The 23,444-nt window shown below is 45.4% G+C and overlaps 1 protein-coding gene across 1 annotated transcript in view; it reads right to left on the bottom strand.

Moving 5' to 3' along the window:
* The window catches only part of LOC120042720 (exocyst complex component 4-like), a gene marked incomplete at both ends in the record, with an annotated part of 113,055 nt that extends 90,887 nt beyond the window's left edge, over positions 1-22,168 (bottom strand). Inside the window, one exon of the mRNA XM_038987521.1 lies at positions 21,994-22,168. Within this exon, the coding sequence (XP_038843449.1) occupies positions 21,994-22,168 (175 nt within the window). The remainder of the gene's footprint in view (positions 1-21,993) is intronic.
* Between the last annotated feature and the right edge of the window lie 1,276 nt (positions 22,169-23,444).

Below are 23,444 nucleotides of genomic sequence, written 5' to 3'. Positions count from 1 at the left end.
GAGATAAGCAATGATTAAAGGAGAACATGCTGTGCATCTCTAGGAGAACGGGAAACTATAAAGCATACCGTCAGATTAGAATAATTAGCTTAAAAACCTCCCTTCTCTCAAACACAAAAGGAGGGGCGATGATGGAATTTCGACACAATCAATATACTAGCTTCACCGCGCCCCAGTAATATGTAAATATGACACATCGGGGGTGGATGGGTGGGGTAGGACTACAGTGAAATAGTGACATGTTGATTAAAACGTTAGGAAAGAAACACAGCAATGTCTCTGCGCATCATATTTAATTAAAACAGATCATTGTCGCCTGGCTGTTGTTTCCCTGGCAGTTCAATTTGCCTTGTTTTCACTTGGCTGACAAGCCGTGAGGAAGGCCTGCATATTTAACTCCCTCACATACTACTTTATAGATTTCTATACTTTGAACATACGCTTCTCCTTTGTCTCGGCTAATCTCTGGCTGTGCTATGATTTATTCAGTGTGGTTCTGCCCCAGCCACAGGCTCTCACTGTGTCAATAGAAAAGGAGGAGAGTATTCACTACTACAGCTGCCATGTGTCATAGATTATCTTTCAGCTGGGCCAAGCTAGCCTGTGTTTTATATAGCATCGTCAAGTAGCCTAATAAAGTGTTAGATATTTCTAGACGTGTTCTGTAAGAACAGACAGACGACATCCATCCTTGATTTGCTAATCGCACCTTAGCTCCAAAGGTCCTCACCACTGCTCATTAAAAGCATTCATCTGCACTCCGGGCACACAGCTGCGACGGCTGGCGGATCAACTCGGTAGCCTAGCCATCATGGAGACGCCATGGCATCATAGTGGAATACACAAGCGCTAGGCTAATTAGAAAACTCAGACACGTTGGACTATGTTGTCGCAAGGTTAAAGGTCAGGCCGTGCTGAGAGGGGGACCGTAACAAGCCATGCCAAGTATAGGTCAAACATGGTCCCTATGGGTGATTGTGGTGAGGGATTCAGCAGGCTCTTATGAGATAGGGTCTTTGGTCTCAGTCAAACCATATGGTCTTAGATCATCTGATGGCAGGTGGAGGTTTTTTGTCCGTGTTTATTGAAGGATTTCTTGGTTTTTACCTAAATATTTTCTAAGTATATAATGCTGTTGCTTGCAACTGCTGTTCAGGTTCAAGGGAAAATCTGACCAAACTTGTCAAAGTGGAGTTTAGATAAGTCTGATTCTTGGCATGCTTGATGATTTGGTTTAGATAAGTATGATTCTTGGCACGCTTGATGATTTGGTTTAGATAAGTATGATTCTTGGCACGCTTGATGATTTGGTTTAGATAAGTATGATTCTTGGCACGCTTGATGATTTGGTTTAGATAAGTATGATTCTTGGCACCCTTGATGATTTGGTTTAGATAAGTATGATTCTTGGCACGCTTGATGATTTGGTTTAGATAAGTATGATTCTTGGCACGCTTGATGATTTGGTTTAGATAAGTATGATTCTTGGCACGCTTGATGATTTGGTTTAGATAAGTATGATTCTTGGCACGCTTGATGATTTGGTTTAGATAAGTATGATTCTTGGCACGCTTGATGATTTGGTTTAGATAAGTATGATTCTTGGCACGCTTGATGATTTGGTTTAGATAAGTATGATTCTTGGCACGCTTGATGATTTGGTTTAGATAAGTATTATTCTTGGCACGCTTGATGATTTGGTTTAGATAAGTATGATTCTTGGCACGCTTGATGATTTGGTTTAGATAAGTATGATTCTTGGCACGCTTGATGATTTGGTGGCAGAGACAACCATATCCAATGTGACTGGATCTAGTGGGATTATAGTGTATGTATGATACATTGAAAGATTCTGAGTGCCTCTAATTTCATAAGAGAACTTCAGAAGACCTTGAGACACAGTGTGATGGATTTTTTTTAAACACTGATGTTCACAGAGGGAGGCATCAAGTGAAGTGGTGCAAGCTTGGAATATAGAAGACTAATAAGGTGGGCTCATTGGCGTGAAAAATCAATACATTTATTCACACACTGTATCTCGATGGAAAAGTGACAGCACAGACAACACGGTTCCACTCCCTAACTGACACCAATACTGAGAATTACCAGCCGCTCTTTAAAGCCTCAATCAATATCTCATCCACACTTAAAGCACGCTGGGGAAGCACAGCCGGCATTTCCAAACAGGGATCAAGACCATTGCTACATGGCTCTTGGCTTTCAAAAAGCCCATGTTAACCTACTCCATACTGTGCCTTCCTGGAGCCAGTCGCTCGGTGGAATAAGAGAAGTCTCAGCTCAGGCCGTGTAACTGCGTGCCCTCTCGTGTCTCTGTCAGATCCGGTGTCCGTCTCAGAGCATGCCAAGTGGAAAGGTCAACACGATTCCACACTTCTCAAAGTGGAGGGAAAAAATGAATCATCTAGAGGCTTCCATTTATAGGCTATTCTATCAAATGAGTGTGTAGCTACAAGGTGGAGAGAAGAGAGGGGGAATAACAAGATACGCTGGAGAAACTGCCAACAAGATGGCTTCCGCTGGGCTAATATACACCTTACCAAGAGCCAACAACTTACCACCATCTCTCCAAGCACACCTTATCCCCTGTGAGAGATACTACAGAGCCTTCAGAAAGTGTTCATAACCCTTGACTTATTCCACAGTGTTGTGTTAGAGCCTGAATTCAAAATGAATAAAATATGTTTTATTCTTCTCATCTACACACAGTACTCCATAATGACAAAGTGAAAACATGTTTTTAGAATTGTTTGCTAATTTATTGAAAATGAAATACAGAAACATCTCATTTACATAATTATTCACACGCCTGAGTCAATACATGTTAGAATCACCTTTGGCAGCAATTACAGCTGTGAGTCTTGCTTGGTAAGTCTCTAAGAGCTTTGCACACCAGGATTGCACAATATCTGCACATTATTATTTTTAAAATTCTCTAAGCTCTGTCAAGTTGGTTGTTGATCATTGCTAGACTGCCTTTTTCACGTCTTGCCATAGATTTTCAAGCCGATTTAAGTCGGACAATAACCTGGTCTTGTGTTTTAGGTTATCGTCCTGCTGAAAGGTGAATTTGTTTCCCATCGTCTGTAGAAAAACAGACAACCAGATTTTCCTCTAGGATATTGCCTGTGCTTAGCTCCATTCCGTTTCTTTTTGTCCTAAAAAAATCTCCCTACTCCTTGCCGATGAAAAGCATACTCATAACATGATGCAGCCACCAACATGTTTAAAAATATGAAGAGTGGTACTCAGTGATGTGTTGGATTTGCCACAAACATAACACTTCGTATTCAGAAATGAAGGTCATTTCTTTGCCACATTTTTTTAAGTTTTACTTTGGTGCCTTATTGCAAACAGGATGCATGTTTTGGAATATTTGTAGTCTGTACAGGCTTCCTTCTTTTCACTCTATCATTTAGGTTAGTATTGTGGACTACAATGTTGTTGATATCCTCAATTCTATCACAGCCATTAAACTCTATAACTGTTTTAAAGTCACCATGGGCCTCATGGTGAAATCCCTGAGCGGTTTCCTTCCTCTCCGCGAAATGAGTAAGGAACGATGCCTGTATCTTTGTAGTGACTGGGTGTATTGAAATTAATAACTTCACCATGCTCAAACGGATATTCAATGTCTGCTTTTTTTTGTTTTACCAATCTACCAATAGGTCCTCTTCTGTTGCGAGTCATTGGAAAACCTCCCTGGTATTTGTCGTTGAATGTGTGTTTGAACTTCACTGCTCAACTGAGGTACCATACGGATAATTGTATGTGTTGGGTACAGAGATGAGGAAGTCATTCAAAAATCATGTTAAACACTATTATTACACACAGAGTGAGTGAGTCCATGCAACTTATCATGTGACTTGTTAACTCCTGGACTTATTTAGGCTTGCCATGACAAAGAGGATGAATACTTCACTTTAATATTCACTCAAGACATTTCAGCTTTTCATTTTGAATTCATTTGTATATACTTAGACATTATGGGGTATTGTGTGTAGGCCAGTGACACAAATCCTACATTTTAAATTCAGTCTGTAGCACAAACAAAAATGTGGAAAAAGTCAAGGGGTGTCAATACTTTCTGCAGGTACTGTAGCTAGATAAAGATGTTTGAGGGCAGATGCTTAACTTCAGCAAACTAGTGCTGAGCGATTAACAAACATCACGGGGGGGGAGGGTTGTTATTAAACAACTAAATCACCGACGTCGGTTCAATTACTTAAATTCCAATAACTATGTGGAACACTGGGCTGAAGACAGTTGTAGTTTTCATTTAGCAAATATTCAACCTAGTTCAGCGCAGAAACGTGGAAATTAACTACAATGAACATAATCCATTGCACCTGTTTTTTCCATCTCGGACAATGACTGATCAGAGAGGAAGAGGCAAAGCAAGAGATTTCACTTGCGCCAAGATCTGTCCAAAATAATCCCAATGTGTTTCTATAGGCTTATTTTGGACCTAAGCTTGCCGCCTGCCTTCCTGTCTTTGGGACAACGACTCCCATGTGTTAGGGTGGAGACATGAGCATCTCATCTTTATATACAGATCTCTGGACAGATTCACTTTTACGCCTAATACGTTAGGTTAGATACACACAGACCGCATGAGAGAGGAAAGAACACAACGATGAGAGGGACAGAGAGGGTTTGTGAAAGTATGCATTATCTACTTCGTAGAACTAATACAATGATTTAGTCAGATAACTCTGCAGCGTGCTGAGGCAGCCTAGCTCAATAGGATGGCTAAACACAGTATGGGGAGAACATACAGCGTATTCGGGAAGTATTCAGACGCCTTGACTTTTTCCACATTTTGTTACGTTATAGCCTTATTCTAAAATGGATTAAATTGGTGGTTCCAAACTTATACTTAAGAATGATGGAGGCCACTGTGTTCTTGGGGACATTCAACGCTGCAGAAATATTTTGGTACCCTTCCCCAGATCTGTGCCTCGAAACAATCCTGTCTCGGAACTCTACAGACAATTCCTTCGACCTCGTGGCTTGGTTTTGCTCTAACATGCACTATCAACTGTTGGATCTTATATAGACAGTTGTGTGCCTTTTCAAATCATGTCCAATCAAGTTGTAGAAATATCTCAAGGATGATCAATGGAAACAGGATGCACCTGAGCTCAATTTCAAGTCTCATAGCAAAAACTCTGAATACTTATGTAAATCGTGTAATTATGTTTTTTTTGTAAACATTTCTAAAAACCTGTTTTTGCTTTGTCATTGTGGGGTATTGTGTGCAGCTTGATGAGGATCTTTTTTTTTTAGAGATGATGACTAAATAATAAAGTTATCAAATAAAATAATAATATACACAACGGAAATATTTAATTATTTCATAGTAATTTTCTATTTTTCTTTTGATGTCTACCCAATGTGGACCTGACAGAAACAAATGGAATATTTTCAATGTTTGGATATTGAATGTTCACTATTTTGGCCTTTGGAATTTCCATGAAAAAGCTCTAAAATCAAAGTAATGTCATTATTTTAAAAAGTTATCGAAAACCATGATACATTTTTTTCATAATCGAACCAACCTCAAAAAGCACTAATAACTCAGCACTAGAGCACAGACGTGAACAAGAGACAACAACTGTCGAAAAGATGGCCGCCACTAATTTACACCTAGACAAGACCCAACAGTATCTCAACACACACCTGAGCCACTAGCTAATATATAGATGCTAGTGCACAACTGCTAGTCTTCAGAACACACCTGAAATAACAAGAGACAACATAGACAACTGCCAAAAAGATCTAATCTACACCTAGACAAGGGCCAACAACATCTCACCACACACACCTGAGCATAGATACTAGCTAGTAGAGATGTTTCATGATAGTGGGTACGTTTCACACCTGCAGACTGCAAGGACACACAAGCACACACACACACACCAGGCCGCTGCAGGGTGGAATATGGGAACTATAGCACCCCACTGTCAGAGTAGAGGCAGGGCAGACTGCAAGGACACACAAGTGCACACACACAAGTGCACACACACAAGTCGACACACACAAGTCGACACACACGCTCACACACGCTCACCAGGCCGCTGCAGGGTGGAATATGGGAACTATAGCACCCCACTGTCAGAGTAGAGGCAGGGCAAAGAGTAGCCTGCCATACAGCCTCCCTCAGGAATCTACACTGCTGCCAGACTGTCAGGCATGAACATGTGCCGCTGCCAGACTATCAGGCATTAACATGTGCTGCTGCCAGACTATCAAGCATTAACATGTTCTGCTGCCAGACTATCAGGCATGAACATGTGCCGCTGCCAGACTGTCAGGCATGAACATGTGCCGCTGCCAGACTATCAGGCATTAACATGTGCCGCTGCCAGACTATCAGGCATTAACATGTTCTGCTGCCAGACTATCAGGCATGAACATGTGCCGCTGCCAGACTGTCAGGCATTAACATGTGCTGCTGCCAGACTATCAGGCATTAACATGTTCTGCTGCCAGACTATCAGGCATTAACATGTGCTGCTGCCAGACTATCAGGCATTAACATGTGCTGCTGCCAGACTATCAGGCATTAACATGTGCTGCTGCCAGACTATCAGGCATGAACATCTGCTGCTGCCAGACTATCAGGCATGAACATGTGCTGCTAGACTATCAGGCATTAACATGTGCTGCTAGACTATCAGGCATGAACATGTGCTGCTAGACTATCAGGCATTAACATGTGCTGCTAGACTATCAGGCATGAACATGTGCTGCCAGACTATCAGGCATTAACATGTGCCGCTGCCAGACTATCAGGCATTAACATGTGCTGCTGCCAGACTATCAGGCATTAACATGTTCTGCTGCCAGACTATCAGGCATGAACATGTGCCGCTGCCAGACTGTCAGGCATTAACATGTGCTGCTGCCAGACTATCAGGCATTAACATGTTCTGCTGCCAGACTATCAGGCATTAACATGTGCTGCTGCCAGACTATCAGGCATTAACATGTGCTGCTGCCAGACTATCAGGCATTAACATGTGCTGCTGCCAGACTATCAGGCATGAACATCTGCTGCTGCCAGACTATCAGGCATGAACATGTGCTGCTAGACTATCAGGCATTAACATGTGCTGCTAGACTATCAGGCATGAACATGTGCTGCTAGACTATCAGGCATTAACATGTGCTGCTAGACTATCAGGCATGAACATGTGCTGCTAGACTATCAGGCATTAACATGTGCCGCTGCCAGACTATCAGGCATTAACATGTGCTGCTGCCAGACTATCAGGCATTAACATGTGCTGCTGCCAGACTATCAGGCATTAACATGTGCTGCTGCCAGACTATCAGGCATTAACATGTGCTGCTGCCAGACTATCAGGCATTAACATGTGCTGCTGCCAGACTATCAGGCATGAACATGTGCTGCTAGACTATCAGACATTAACATGTGCTGCTGCCAGACTATCAGACATTAACATGTGCTGCTGCCAGACTATCAGGCATTAACATGTGCTGCTGCCAGACTATCAGGCATTAACATGTGCTGCTGCCAGACTATCAGGCATTAACATGTGCTGCTGCCAGACTATCAGGCATTAACATGTGCTGCTGCCAGACTATCAGGCATTAACATGTGCTGCTGCCAGACTATCAGGCATTAACATGTGCTGCTGCTAGACTATCAGGCATTAACATGTGCCGCTGCCAGACTATCAGGCATGAACATGTGCTGCTGCTAGACTATCAGGCATTAACATGTGCTGCTGCTAGACTATCAGGCATTAACATGTTCTGCTGCCAGACTATCAGGCATTAACATGTGCTGCTGCTAGACTATCAGGCATTAACATGTTCTGCTGCCAGACTATCATGCATTAACATGTGCCGCTGCCAGACTATCATGCATTAACATGTGCCGCTGCCAGACTATCAGGCATTAACATGTGCTGCTGCCAGACTATCAGGCATTAACATGTGCCGCTGCCAGACTATCAGGCATTAACATGTTCCGCTGCCAGACTATCAGGCATTAACATGTTCCGCTGCCAGACTATCAGGCATTAACATGTGCCGCTAGACTATCAGGCATTAACATGTGCCGCTGCCAGACTATCAGGCATTAACATGTGCCGCTGCCAGACTATCAGGCATTAACATGTGCCGCTGCCAGACTATCAGGCATTAACATGTGCCGCTGCCAGACTATCAGGCATTAACATGTGCCGCTGCCAGACTATCAGGCATTAACATGTGCTGCTGCTAGACTATCAGGCATTAACATGTGCTGCCAGACTATCAGGCATTAACATGTGCTGCTAGACTATCAGGCATTAACATGTGCCGCTGCCAGACTATCAGGCATTAACATGTGCCGCTGCTAGACTATCAGGCATTAACATGTGCTGCTAGACTATCAGGCATTAACATGTGCTGCTGCTAGACTATCAGGCATTAACATGTGCTGCTAGACTATCAGGCATTAACATGTGCCGCTGCCAGACTATCAGGCATTAACATGTGCTGCTAGACTATCAGGCATTAACATGTGCCGCTGCCAGACTATCAGGCATTAACATGTGCCGCTGCCAGACTATCAGGCATTAACATGTGCCGCTGCTAGACTATCAGGCATTAACATGTGCCGCTGCTAGACTATCAGGCATTAACATGTGCCGCTGCCAGACTATCAGGCATTAACATGTGCCGCTGCCAGACTATCAGGCATTAACATGTGCCGCTGCCAGACTATCAGGCATTAACATGTGCTGCTAGACTATCAGGCATTAACATGTGCCGCTGCCAGACTATCAGGCATTAACATGTGCCGCTGCCAGACTATCAGGCATTAACATGTGCCGCTGCCAGACTATCAGGCATTAACATGTGCCGCTGCCAGACTATCAGGCATTAACATGTGCTGCTAGACTATCAGGCATTAACATGTGCCGCTGCCAGACTATCAGGCATTAACATGTGCCGCTGCCAGACTATCAGGCATTAACATGTGCCGCTGCTAGACTATCAGGCATTAACATGTGCTGCTAGACTATCAGACATTAACATGTGCTGCTGCCAGACTATCAGGCATTAACATGTGCTGCTAGACTATCAGGCATTAACATGTGCTGCTAGACTATCAGGCATTAACATGTGCTGCTGCCAGACTATCAGGCATGAACATGTGCTGCTGCCAGACTGTCAGGCATTAACATGTGCTGCTGCCAGACTATCAGGCATTAACATGTTCTGCTGCCAGACTATCAGGCATTAACATGTGCTGCTGCCAGACTATCAGGCATTAACATGTTCTGCTGCCAGACTATCAGGCATGAACATGTGCCGCTGCCAGACTGTCAGGCATTAACATGTGCTGCTGCCAGACTATCAGGCATTAACATGTTCTGCTGCCAGACTATCAGGCATTAACATGTGCTGCTGCCAGACTATCAGGCATTAACATGTGCTGCTGCCAGACTATCAGGCATTAACATGTGCTGCTGCCAGACTATCAGGCATGAACATCTGCTGCTGCCAGACTATCAGGCATGAACATGTGCTGCTAGACTATCAGGCATTAACATGTGCTGCTAGACTATCAGGCATGAACATGTGCTGCTAGACTATCAGGCATTAACATGTGCTGCTAGACTATCAGGCATGAACATGTGCCGCTGCCAGACTATCAGGCATTAACATGTGCCGCTGCCAGACTATCAGGCATTAACATGTGCTGCTGCCAGACTATCAGGCATTAACATGTGCTGCTGCCAGACTATCAGGCATTAACATGTGCTGCTGCCAGACTATCAGGCATTAACATGTGCTGCTGCCAGACTATCAGGCATTAACATGTGCTGCTGCCAGACTATCAGGCATGAACATGTGCTGCTAGACTATCAGACATTAACATGTGCTGCTGCCAGACTATCAGACATTAACATGTGCTGCTGCCAGACTATCAGGCATTAACATGTGCTGCTGCCAGACTATCAGGCATTAACATGTGCTGCTGCCAGACTATCAGGCATTAACATGTGCTGCTGCCAGACTATCAGGCATTAACATGTGCTGCTGCCAGACTATCAGGCATTAACATGTGCTGCTGCTAGACTATCAGGCATTAACATGTGCCGCTGCCAGACTATCAGGCATGAACATGTGCTGCTGCTAGACTATCAGGCATTAACATGTGCTGCTGCTAGACTATCAGGCATTAACATGTTCTGCTGCCAGACTATCAGGCATTAACATGTGCTGCTGCTAGACTATCAGGCATTAACATGTTCTGCTGCCAGACTATCATGCATTAACATGTGCCGCTGCCAGACTATCATGCATTAACATGTGCCGCTGCCAGACTATCAGGCATTAACATGTGCTGCTGCCAGACTATCAGGCATTAACATGTGCCGCTGCCAGACTATCAGGCATTAACATGTTCCGCTGCCAGACTATCAGGCATTAACATGTTCCGCTGCCAGACTATCAGGCATTAACATGTGCCGCTAGACTATCAGGCATTAACATGTGCCGCTGCCAGACTATCAGGCATTAACATGTGCCGCTGCCAGACTATCAGGCATTAACATGTGCCGCTGCCAGACTATCAGGCATTAACATGTGCCGCTGCCAGACTATCAGGCATTAACATGTGCCGCTGCCAGACTATCAGGCATTAACATGTGCTGCTGCTAGACTATCAGGCATTAACATGTGCTGCCAGACTATCAGGCATTAACATGTGCTGCTAGACTATCAGGCATTAACATGTGCCGCTGCCAGACTATCAGGCATTAACATGTGCCGCTGCTAGACTATCAGGCATTAACATGTGCTGCTAGACTATCAGGCATTAACATGTGCTGCTGCTAGACTATCAGGCATTAACATGTGCTGCTAGACTATCAGGCATTAACATGTGCCGCTGCCAGACTATCAGGCATTAACATGTGCTGCTAGACTATCAGGCATTAACATGTGCCGCTGCCAGACTATCAGGCATTAACATGTGCCGCTGCCAGACTATCAGGCATTAACATGTGCCGCTGCTAGACTATCAGGCATTAACATGTGCCGCTGCTAGACTATCAGGCATTAACATGTGCCGCTGCCAGACTATCAGGCATTAACATGTGCTGCTGCCAGACTATCAGGCATTAACATGTGCTGCTGCTAGACTATCAGGCATTAACATGTGCCGCTGCCAGACTATCAGGCATGAACATGTGCTGCTGCTAGACTATCAGGCATTAACATGTGCTGCTGCTAGACTATCAGGCATTAACATGTTCTGCTGCCAGACTATCAGGCATTAACATGTGCTGCTGCTAGACTATCAGGCATTAACATGTTCTGCTGCCAGACTATCATGCATTAACATGTGCCGCTGCCAGACTATCATGCATTAACATGTGCCGCTGCCAGACTATCAGGCATTAACATGTGCCGCTGCCAGACTATCAGGCATTAACATGTGCCGCTGCCAGACTATCAGGCATTAACATGTTCCGCTGCCAGACTATCAGGCATTAACATGTTCCGCTGCCAGACTATCAGGCATTAACATGTGCCGCTAGACTATCAGGCATTAACATGTGCCGCTGCCAGACTATCAGGCATTAACATGTGCCGCTGCCAGACTATCAGGCATTAACATGTGCCGCTGCCAGACTATCAGGCATTAACATGTGCCGCTGCCAGACTATCAGGCATTAACATGTGCCGCTGCCAGACTATCAGGCATTAACATGTGCTGCTGCTAGACTATCAGGCATTAACATGTGCTGCCAGACTATCAGGCATTAACATGTGCTGCTAGACTATCAGGCATTAACATGTGCCGCTGCCAGACTATCAGGCATTAACATGTGCCGCTGCTAGACTATCAGGCATTAACATGTGCTGCTAGACTATCAGGCATTAACATGTGCTGCTGCTAGACTATCAGGCATTAACATGTGCTGCTAGACTATCAGGCATTAACATGTGCTGCTAGACTATCAGGCATTAACATGTGCCGCTGCCAGACTATCAGGCATTAACATGTGCTGCTAGACTATCAGGCATTAACATGTGCCGCTGCCAGACTATCAGGCATTAACATGTGCCGCTGCCAGACTATCAGGCATTAACATGTGCCGCTGCTAGACTATCAGGCATTAACATGTGCCGCTGCTAGACTATCAGGCATTAACATGTGCCGCTGCCAGACTATCAGGCATTAACATGTGCCGCTGCCAGACTATCAGGCATTAACATGTGCCGCTGCCAGACTATCAGGCATTAACATGTGCTGCTAGACTATCAGGCATTAACATGTGCCGCTGCCAGACTATCAGGCATTAACATGTGCCGCTGCCAGACTATCAGGCATTAACATGTGCCGCTGCCAGACTATCAGGCATTAACATGTGCCGCTGCCAGACTATCAGGCATTAACATGTGCTGCTAGACTATCAGGCATTAACATGTGCCGCTGCCAGACTATCAGGCATTAACATGTGCCGCTGCCAGACTATCAGGCATTAACATGTGCCGCTGCTAGACTATCAGGCATTAACATGTGCTGCTAGACTATCAGACATTAACATGTGCTGCTGCCAGACTATCAGGCATTAACATGTGCTGCTAGACTATCAGGCATTAACATGTGCTGCTAGACTATCAGGCATTAACATGTGCTGCTGCCAGACTATCAGGCATGAACATGTGCTGCTGCCAGACTGTCAGGCATTAACATGTGCTGCTGCCAGACTATCAGGCATTAACATGTTCTGCTGCCAGACTATCAGGCATTAACATGTGCTGCTGCCAGACTATCAGGCATTAACATGTTCTGCTGCCAGACTATCAGGCATGAACATGTGCCGCTGCCAGACTGTCAGGCATTAACATGTGCTGCTGCCAGACTATCAGGCATTAACATGTTCTGCTGCCAGACTATCAGGCATTAACATGTGCTGCTGCCAGACTATCAGGCATTAACATGTGCTGCTGCCAGACTATCAGGCATTAACATGTGCTGCTGCCAGACTATCAGGCATGAACATCTGCTGCTGCCAGACTATCAGGCATGAACATGTGCTGCTAGACTATCAGGCATTAACATGTGCTGCTAGACTATCAGGCATGAACATGTGCTGCTAGACTATCAGGCATTAACATGTGCTGCTAGACTATCAGGCATGAACATGTGCTGCTAGACTATCAGGCATTAACATGTGCCGCTGCCAGACTATCAGGCATTAACATGTGCTGCTGCCAGACTATCAGGCATTAACATGTGCTGCTGCCAGACTATCAGGCATTAACATGTGCTGCTGCCAGACTATCAGGCATTAACATGTGCTGCTGCCAGACTATCAGGCATTAACATGTGCTGCTGCCAGACTATCAGGCATGAACATGTGCTGCTAGACTATCAGACATTAACATGTGCTGCTGCCAGACTATCAGACATTAACATGTGCTGCTGCCAGACTATCAGGCATTAACATGTGCTGCTGCCAGACTATCAGGCATTAACATGTGCTGCTGCCAGACTATCAGGCATTAACATGTGCTGCTGCCAGACTATCAGGCATTAACATGTGCTGCTGCCAGACTATCAGGCATTAACATGTGCTGCTGCCAGACTATCAGGCATTAACATGTGCTGCTGCTAGACTATCAGGCATTAACATGTGCCGCTGCCAGACTATCAGGCATGAACATGTGCTGCTGCTAGACTATCAGGCATTAACATGTGCTGCTGCTAGACTATCAGGCATTAACATGTTCTGCTGCCAGACTATCAGGCATTAACATGTGCTGCTGCTAGACTATCAGGCATTAACATGTTCTGCTGCCAGACTATCATGCATTAACATGTGCCGCTGCCAGACTATCATGCATTAACATGTGCCGCTGCCAGACTATCAGGCATTAACATGTGCTGCTGCCAGACTATCAGGCATTAACATGTGCCGCTGCCAGACTATCAGGCATTAACATGTTCCGCTGCCAGACTATCAGGCATTAACATGTTCCGCTGCCAGACTATCAGGCATTAACATGTGCCGCTAGACTATCAGGCATTAACATGTGCCGCTGCCAGACTATCAGGCATTAACATGTGCCGCTGCCAGACTATCAGGCATTAACATGTGCCGCTGCCAGACTATCAGGCATTAACATGTGCCGCTGCCAGACTATCAGGCATTAACATGTGCCGCTGCCAGACTATCAGGCATTAACATGTGCTGCTGCTAGACTATCAGGCATTAACATGTGCTGCCAGACTATCAGGCATTAACATGTGCTGCCAGACTATCAGGCATTAACATGTGCTGCTAGACTATCAGGCATTAACATGTGCCGCTGCCAGACTATCAGGCATTAACATGTGCCGCTGCTAGACTATCAGGCATTAACATGTGCTGCTAGACTATCAGGCATTAACATGTGCTGCTGCTAGACTATCAGGCATTAACATGTGCTGCTAGACTATCAGGCATTAACATGTGCCGCTGCCAGACTATCAGGCATTAACATGTGCTGCTAGACTATCAGGCATTAACATGTGCCGCTGCCAGACTATCAGGCATTAACATGTGCCGCTGCCAGACTATCAGGCATTAACATGTGCCGCTGCTAGACTATCAGGCATTAACATGTGCCGCTGCTAGACTATCAGGCATTAACATGTGCCGCTGCCAGACTATCAGGCATTAACATGTGCCGCTGCCAGACTATCAGGCATTAACATGTGCTGCTAGACTATCAGGCATTAACATGTGCCGCTGCCAGACTATCAGGCATTAACATGTGCCGCTGCCAGACTATCAGGCATTAACATGTGCCGCTGCCAGACTATCAGGCATTAACATGTGCCGCTGCCAGACTATCAGGCATTAACATGTGCCGCTGCCAGACTATCAGGCATTAACATGTGCTGCTAGACTATCAGGCATTAACATGTGCTGCTAGACTATCAGGCATTAACATGTGCCGCTGCCAGACTATCAGGCATTAACATGTGCCGCTGCCAGACTATCAGGCATTAACATGTGCCGCTGCTAGACTATCAGGCATTAACATGTGCTGCTAGACTATCAGACATTAACATGTGCTGCTGCCAGACTATCAGGCATTAACATGTGCTGCTAGACTATCAGGCATTAACATGTGCTGCTAGACTATCAGGCATTAACATGTGCTGCTGCCAGACTATCAGGCATGAACATGTGCTGCTGCCAGACTATCAGGCATTAACATGTGCTGCTAGACTATCAGGCATTAACATGTGCTGCTGCCAGACTATCAGGCATTAACATGTGCTGCTGCCAGACTATCAGGCATTAACATGTGCCGCTGCTAGACTATCAGGCATTAACATGTGCTGCTAGACTATCAGGCATTAACATGTGCTGCTAGACTATCAGGCATTAACATGTGCTGCTAGACTATCAGGCATTAACATGTGCTGCTGCCAGACTATCAGGCATTAACATGTGCTGCTGCCAGACTATCAGGCATTAACATGTGCTGCTGCCAGACTATCAGGCATTAACATGTGCTGCTGCCAGACTATCAGGCATTAACATGTGCTGCTGCCAGACTATCAGGCATTAACATGTGCTGCTGCCAGACTATCAGGCATTAACATGTGCTGCTGCCAGACTATCAGGCATTAACATGTGCCGCTGCTAGACTATCAGGCATTAACATGTGCTGCTGCCAGACTATCAGGCATTAACATGTGCTGCTAGACTATCAGACATTAACATGTGCTGCTGCCAGACTATCAGGCATTAACATGTGCCGCTGCTAGACTATCAGGCATTAACATGTGCCGCTGCCAGACTATCAGGCATTAACATGTGCTGCTAGACTATCAGACATTAACATGTGCCGCTGCCAGACTATCAGACATTAACATGTGCTGCTGCCAGACTATCAGGCATTAACATGTGCCGCTGCTAGACTATCAGGCATTAACATGTGCCGCTGCCAGACTATCAGGCATTAACATGTGCCGCTGCTAGACTATCAGGCATTAACATGTGCCGCTGCCAGACTATCAGGCATTAACATGTGCCGCTGCCAGACTATCAGGCATTAACATGTGCTGCTGCCAGACTATCAGGCATTAACATGTGCCGCTGCCAGACTATCAGGCATTAACATGTGCTGCTGCCAGACTATCAGGCATTAACATGTGCCGCTGCTAGACTATCAGGCATTAACATGTGCTGCTAGACTATCAGGCATTAACATGTGCCGCTGCTAGACTATCAGGCATTAACATGTGCCGCTGCCAGACTATCAGGCATTAACATGTGCTGCCAGACTATCAGGCATTAACATGTGCTGCCAGACTATCAGGCATTAACATGTGCTGCCAGACTATCAGGCATTAACATGTGCTGCTGCCAGACAATCAGGCATGAACATGTGCTGCTGTCATACTGAGTTTGTCTCTTGAAGGGAGCAGGAAGGAGGGGGGAGAGGGTAGAGAGAGGGATAGAGGAAGGGAGGGGGAAAGAGATAGAGCGAAATGGTGATTGAGGGAGAGAAAGAGAGAGGGATGGAAAGAAATTGGGATAAGAAGGATTGAGAGAGGGAGTGGGAGAGAAGGAGAGACTCACAAAGATACAATCGTCCAGAAAATAATAACACGAATGACTGAATAAGAAAACCTCATTTCACATAATGAGTATTCTAATCAAGAGATGACATTATCGCACATCGCGGCGGCGGGGGAGTGAGGAGCCCCTGGCAACCTGGGGTTGGCAGAGCGGAGGCAGCGGTAGCAGCTCTAGTGCCCGCGCCGCTGGAGAGCGAACGGCTTAATGCCTTCCATTAACACAAAGGCACAGCACAGCCGCGCAATACCTCCACTCCCTCCTCTCTCTTTCTCCAACTCTCTTTAACTCTCTATCCATCTTCCCTGACACAATCTCTTTCATGTGCCTTTATTTTACTATTGTATTTAGGACAACCGACTGTACACTAATAGTTGTACTAGTTCCCATCCTGACAGACACCTAGTTTAGTTTGCTGATGACACTGCCTTGATCAGCCTGTTGCATGATGATGAGGAACCCCATGGCCAGGTCCTAGATGACTTTGTAGAGTGGTGTGAGGAATCACACTTGGTCCTCAATACCAACAAGACCAAAGAGATGTGCATAGACTTCAGGAAGAGAACACCACCTACCTCTGTAACACGTCAGAACATAGAGAAATACACATATCTGGCTGTCCTCTTGGACAATAAGCTTCAGTGTAGTAAATGTACAGATCTGATCTACAAAAAGAGTCAGAGACTGTACTTTCTCAACAAACTGGGATCTTTAATTGTTGACTGGACTATACTGACTCTGTTTTACAGATCTTTCATTGAGACTATTTCAACTTTTCCTATTGTTTGTTGGTTTAGCAAGACCACTGTCAACCAGAGAAATATGCTGAGAAGGATTATCACCACGTCAAGCAAAGTACTAGGAGTCAAACAGACAGGCCTGGACGAGATCTTTAAGGTCAGGGCCATCAGCAAGGCACACTAAATATTTTTGACCCAAGCCACCCCCTGTACCCAGACTTTGAACTACTCCCCCCCGGCAGGAATAACAGAACTAGACAATAATGTGTGTCAGGTGTGATATCCCTCCTAAACAGCTCGGGCGAAATGATCCTATCGACCCAGTAAGGCCAGCAGGCTAGTCTCTTTTTATTGGTATGTAACTGTTATGAATGTTGTATTGTCAATTTGTTGTCTACTGTATTTAAACACCACTTTAAACGTGTACATGATACTGGAACAACATGTCCCCATGGGGACAATAAAGTCAGTAAAGTGGAGTTGCCGTGGAGAGGGTAGGTGATTGAGCCAATTGGAAGCTAGGGGGTGATTAGGTAGCCAATGGCCATAGTTGTACAGTATGAAGGGTCAGATTTGGATTTTAGCCTATTTTATAAAACTCCATCCAACCATCTATCCATCTGACTGGCTTTGAGAGTATACAACGCCAACCCTACAGTTCCCACCCCTCTATCTGTCTATGCCCATCTCTTCATATTCTCCTCCAAACAGAGCTAAAACACCGGTGACTAAACTGGCAGGCAATCAGTTGGCCCAGCCAAATCACGACTCTGTTTATCCAGTACTAACCAAATCACAGCTTAGTGTAAGGACCAATTTTGAGCCAATCAAGGGGCCTGGGTCTTAGATAATCAATGTTCAATAAGACAGAGCATTTGTCCTCAGTTCCACTAAAGTAGGCTTTGGACAAAATGTGATTCAAGTCTAGCTGCGTCTTCGAGCCCTAAGGCCTGCCTGCCCGACCGTCCGCAGTTAGCTCAGGGCCGCCTTAGCAACAGTTGGCATGGCAGAGGCACTGCTTTTCATTCTGAGTGGTTTTGAGGGGTGAAAAAAGCGAGAGAATGAGAGAGAGAATGAGAGAATGAGTGAGTGAGAGAGAGAGAGAAAACGCAAAAGAAAAGAAAATATGATGAAAAAATGTGCTCAAGGTCACCGTCTGACTCCTGGTCTGATGGAGTGATGATAAGCCCATATACTCAATCCCAGTGTGCACCTCTCTCTCCCTTTACTCTCCTCCCTCTCAGTCACCCCTCTCCACCGGTCTGTGCCCATCTCTCTCTAGCTCTCTCCCTCCCTCTCCCTCCCTCCCGCTCGCTCCCCCAACCCCCGCTCGCTCACGCCCCCCACCCCCGCGCTCACTCTCCCTCTTGCTCGCTCCCTACCGCTTCGCTCCGTCTCTCTCCCTCCGTTTTCTCTCAAAAGCAAAGGGAGAGAACGCAAGCCCTCAGAGACTTGGAACGAGACGAAAACAAGGAAGAGAAAAGATGTGAGGGAGAAAATAAGAGATAAGAAAAGAGCAGAGTGTAAAATAGAAAAGAGGAACAAACTCTGCTGTCAACTCTTCTTCACTGTGTCCCTCAGGAGGTCTACCTCACATGATGCGAACTAGGAGACTCACTGTTCTGACATCAACTACAATGACACACACCCATGTAGCCTCACCTTTAGTGACGAAAATGTTTCACATCTTTACTAATGCAGATTGACTATTTACTGTACACGTTCATTGTAGAAATCAATCTGGTTCTTCATATGCGGGCCGGGGGGTGTGTGACTGTGAAAGCATGTCGTATCCATAGCAGGAGGGATGTAGGCTAATTCCTTGAGAGAATGCTGTACACTCTGTGTGTGTTGTGCATCCAGCGATGAATACTGGCAGTGTTTCACCCAACACTCGTTTGTGCAGCCAGTCAATGTCTATACACAAACGTGTGCACGGACCACGCCGACACGCGCAAGTACACACAGTTGTATTAAAAAAAAAACACATTGAAACACACATACACACACAAATATTCAAACACACACAAGCACACACAAAAACTATCTCCCATAGTCTAGTCAGTGAGTGCTGGGGGTGCCTGACTTACATGGGCATTCCTCAGGGATCTGTCATAGGTTACTTCCAAACAGCTGCTCATCTCCTCAGCCAATCAGACGGGAGCAGAGAGCAAACACAGTGCAGCCGACACGCACCAATTAAAGGACTGCAATTAAACCAGGCAATCAGGGGAAGTGCCTGTTCCTGTGTGTGTCACAACTAAAATCAACCCCACTGTATTATTTGTATTTTTTTCTCTTCCTAATCTGACACGATGATGAAATCCATAGCGCTTGATTTCTTCCGTCGCGTTCTAAGACATAAGCCTGTGTGTAGGTGGACACATTTCAGAGTGTAGTGAAGTGTGGAAACGAGGGGAAGGATGAGAACGGAACACAGGTCTGATGATGAAACGGAGGAGCCAGAGGGGACGTTGGCTCGGGAACAGCCAGTTACGCTGGGGAAGCGTTCCAGTAACGTGTAGCTAGCTATCCCCTGTGGAGAGAGTCATTGTGAGATGTAGCTCCAGGGTATTATCCCGTCACACATGTGAGTGATGGCTGGGCTCCAGCTTGAGCTCTGAGCATTAAAGAGCCTACAGTCAAACTACAGATGGAGGAGTGAGGATCCACATCATGGTTCTAGGACTGGTTTTCTAGATATGGTCTCTGACTGCTCACTCCAGACCAGTCTGCTGCCATGTAGCTTGGTCTGTATGAATTAGGCTTCCAATGACACAAACCCATATAGCCTTACCTTTAGTGACCACAATCTTTACTAATGTGGATTGACTATTTACTGTACACGTTCATTGTAAAAATCAATCTGGTTTCTTTATATGCAGCCCAGAGCTGTGTGTAGGACTGTGAAAGCAGACACACACACACACACACACACACACACACACACACACACACACACACACACACACACACACACACACACACACACACACACACACACACACACACAGAATGTCAGTGAGTCTTACCTTAGGTATAGGTATACCCTCATAGGTAGCATAATTTTTTTTTTTATAATGTTTATCTTTTTTTACATTTGTTTTTTGTACAGCAGATACAAACATACACATACGAACAACAACTTAGAGACACACACAAAGCGACTACATCTCATCTGTCCAGACCCACATGCTCCCACCCCCATCCCTAGTGCCTGGTCATACCCCCATCCCTAGTGCCTGGTCATACCCCCATCCCTAGTGCCTGGTCATACCCCCATCCCTAGTGCCTGCGTTATTGTTTGCCACTTGGCCTTAAATTGTACCCATTAATTTTTCTCGGTTGCTCATGCTATTTCATTATTTCAATAATAAATCATGTTTCCATTGTGTTAATGATGGAGATTGATTTCCAGGTTTTTACTCTAAGTTTATTCCAGAAGAGTAATGAGAAGAGAATCGTCCAGGCCGTTGGGTGTCTGACTACACCCCATATGCCAGGTCTTGAAATACGCAGACAGACGGATTAACAAGTGTGTTTACATTGTAACACTTCTGACAGACAACTTTCTAGCTCCGCCCATAACTTTTGGACTTCATAGTGTTCCCAGAAGTCACGGATTATTGAGTCATTGTTAGTTTTACACTTAAGACATGACTCTGCCGTTGTGCTGTAGAATTTGTGAATTTTGTTTATACTGGATTAAGCGTACATTTTCATTAACTGTTTCGTTAGTTTTGCTCCAACATTCCCTCCATCTTGTGCCAACATCACTCTCCTAGTCAGCATCGTGGGTGTGTTTGAATGTGTGTGTATTTTTCAATGTGTTTTTTTTTTGCTCGTGCAGCGTGGTCCTTGCGCACGTTTGTGTATAGATAGCTGAGGAACTGCATTTCAACTGACGTACTTTCATGTTCTCAGCACTCGTTCCACAAGAATAATCTCTTATTCTGGAAAGAAAGACAACATTGACTGGCTGCACAAACGAGTGTTGGGTGAAACACTGCCAGTATTCATCGCTGGATGCACAACACACACAGAGTGTACAGCATTCTCTCAAGGAATTAGCCTACATCCCTCCTGCTATGGATACGACATGCTGTCACAGTCACACACCCCCCGGCCCGCATATGAAGAACCAGATTGATTTCTACAATGAACGTGTACAGTAAATAGTCAATCAGCATTAGTAAAGATTTGTCACTAAAGGTAAAGCTATATCTGTTCTTGTCATTGTAGTTCATGTCAGAACAGTGAGTCTTGTCTCTCCTAGTTAGCATCATGTGTGATCATTCTTGCTCATGGAAGCCTAATCTATGCTTTCACAGTCTAAAGGTTTAACCACATGTGTGCAAATCATCTGCTGCCAAATCATCCCTGAATCTTTATGGATACACAGAACGGCAGATGGATCTTTGTTGATATTTTTTATTTGTGTGTGTGTGTGTGTGTGTGTGTGTGTGTGTGTGTGTGTGTGTGTGTGTGTGTGTGTGTGTGTGTGTGTGTGTGTGTGTGTGTGTGTGTGTGTGTGTGTGTGTGTGTGTGTGTGTGTGTGGTGCAGGGATTCGGGACTGTGATGGATTCAAAACTTTACATTTTAAACTTGAACTGACCTGGAGCACGGTCTGGATCTTAGCAGAGACGTCGGCTTGCTCATAGAGCTTGATGCCCTCCTGGGCTCCGTTGGGGGACACCACGATCTGCTGCAGGTGGGCCAGCACCACACTGTGGGCCGCAGCCACCGCGTTGAACTTGTCAAACAGCAGCTCCAGCAGTTCCAGCAGCAGCCTGCAGAGGGCAGCAGAGATAGAGGATGTGGTGAGGACGGCTGGTGGGACAACAGGTGAAGAAGCTGTGATACACAGCCCAAACATTGACCCCGTTAGAATACTCATAATGCCTCCTTCCTTCCTTCTGAAATTACTTCAAGGGAGGAAAGGAATGATACATTTGAAGAGTATTGGAACAGGGCCCTAAGATGCAGCAGGTACTAAGGCCCAGTTTGAATTCCTTTCAAATGCATCCTTTCTTCCTTCCTAGGGTTTCACCTCAGTGTTAGAGTGATTACGTTAAGGAAGGGAAGACGGTTGATATTCGAACAGCAATTCAAACTGTTCTTATCCGTTCATCCCAGGTCAGTTGTATTGTGAGGCTCACACAGGTGTAGAGTTAGAACAGACAACTGATCCTGGACCACTGATGGTGGACCATCAGGAGGTCTCTCCAAGGCAGCACCACTCCTGTCAGCCTCCAGGTCTAAAAGCTCCTCTCTACTCTCATTGACTCGCATTCAATAATTGACTACTAACAGACAAGCTAATGCATAGTAGTCAAAACCATTCTGACCTCAGCTCAATGCTAAAGCTAAATTATGAATTTATATTTCTGATTCAAACCTGCTCGTTAGTAGAGTACTTCAGCCTCCACCAGTCCACACAAGGACCAATCTTTCAATGTAAAGAGGGAAAATTCAACAAGTGTTCTTTTAATTGTGGTTGGTTAAGTGCATATATCTGTTGGAACAGGAGTGAAGCAGTTCATTGTAGTAAGGTCCTACATATCTGAGGAGAAGTATTTAACAATGTAAGCATTCTCTCTAAGCATACTGTATTCTGACCTGAAGTATACAACACTAGAGCCTAGAGAGGAAAAGTGACCCAACAGGTACTGAAGTGAAGCCGTCAGCCCACCGAGCCAGGCATTAGCTTTCAGTTTAGAGTCTCCTCAGGCCAGATAAGGCTTTGTACATGTGGCGTTAACCAACCTGCCTCAGCAACAATTAGAATTCATTAACTTAATAAACATTCATAAATCTACTTCAATCGGCAGGCAAAAGGAGCCTCATCCGGGTAGCTGGTTTGGGCTGAGCGGTTGAAAAGAACAGTGGAGGTACTGGCAGAGTGCTTCCCCAGTCGCACAGAGGCAGCTGGCTCTGACTACAATTAGCAGCATCTGTCAGAGTCTCTGGTTCCACTAGGACTCACACACATCTGGTGGTCTTTTGTTTTCAGGGATGTGGGGACACTTCTGACTTTATTTACTGAGGAAGGTTGGGTTAAACCCC

The sequence above is a fragment of the Salvelinus namaycush genome, unplaced genomic scaffold (genome assembly GCF_016432855.1).
Source record: "Salvelinus namaycush isolate Seneca unplaced genomic scaffold, SaNama_1.0 Scaffold754, whole genome shotgun sequence".
In the NCBI taxonomy this organism is placed as follows: Eukaryota; Metazoa; Chordata; class Actinopteri; order Salmoniformes; family Salmonidae; genus Salvelinus; species Salvelinus namaycush.
Note: the sequence above shows the minus strand (reverse complement) of the source record. Positions and strands in the feature narration are given on the sequence as shown.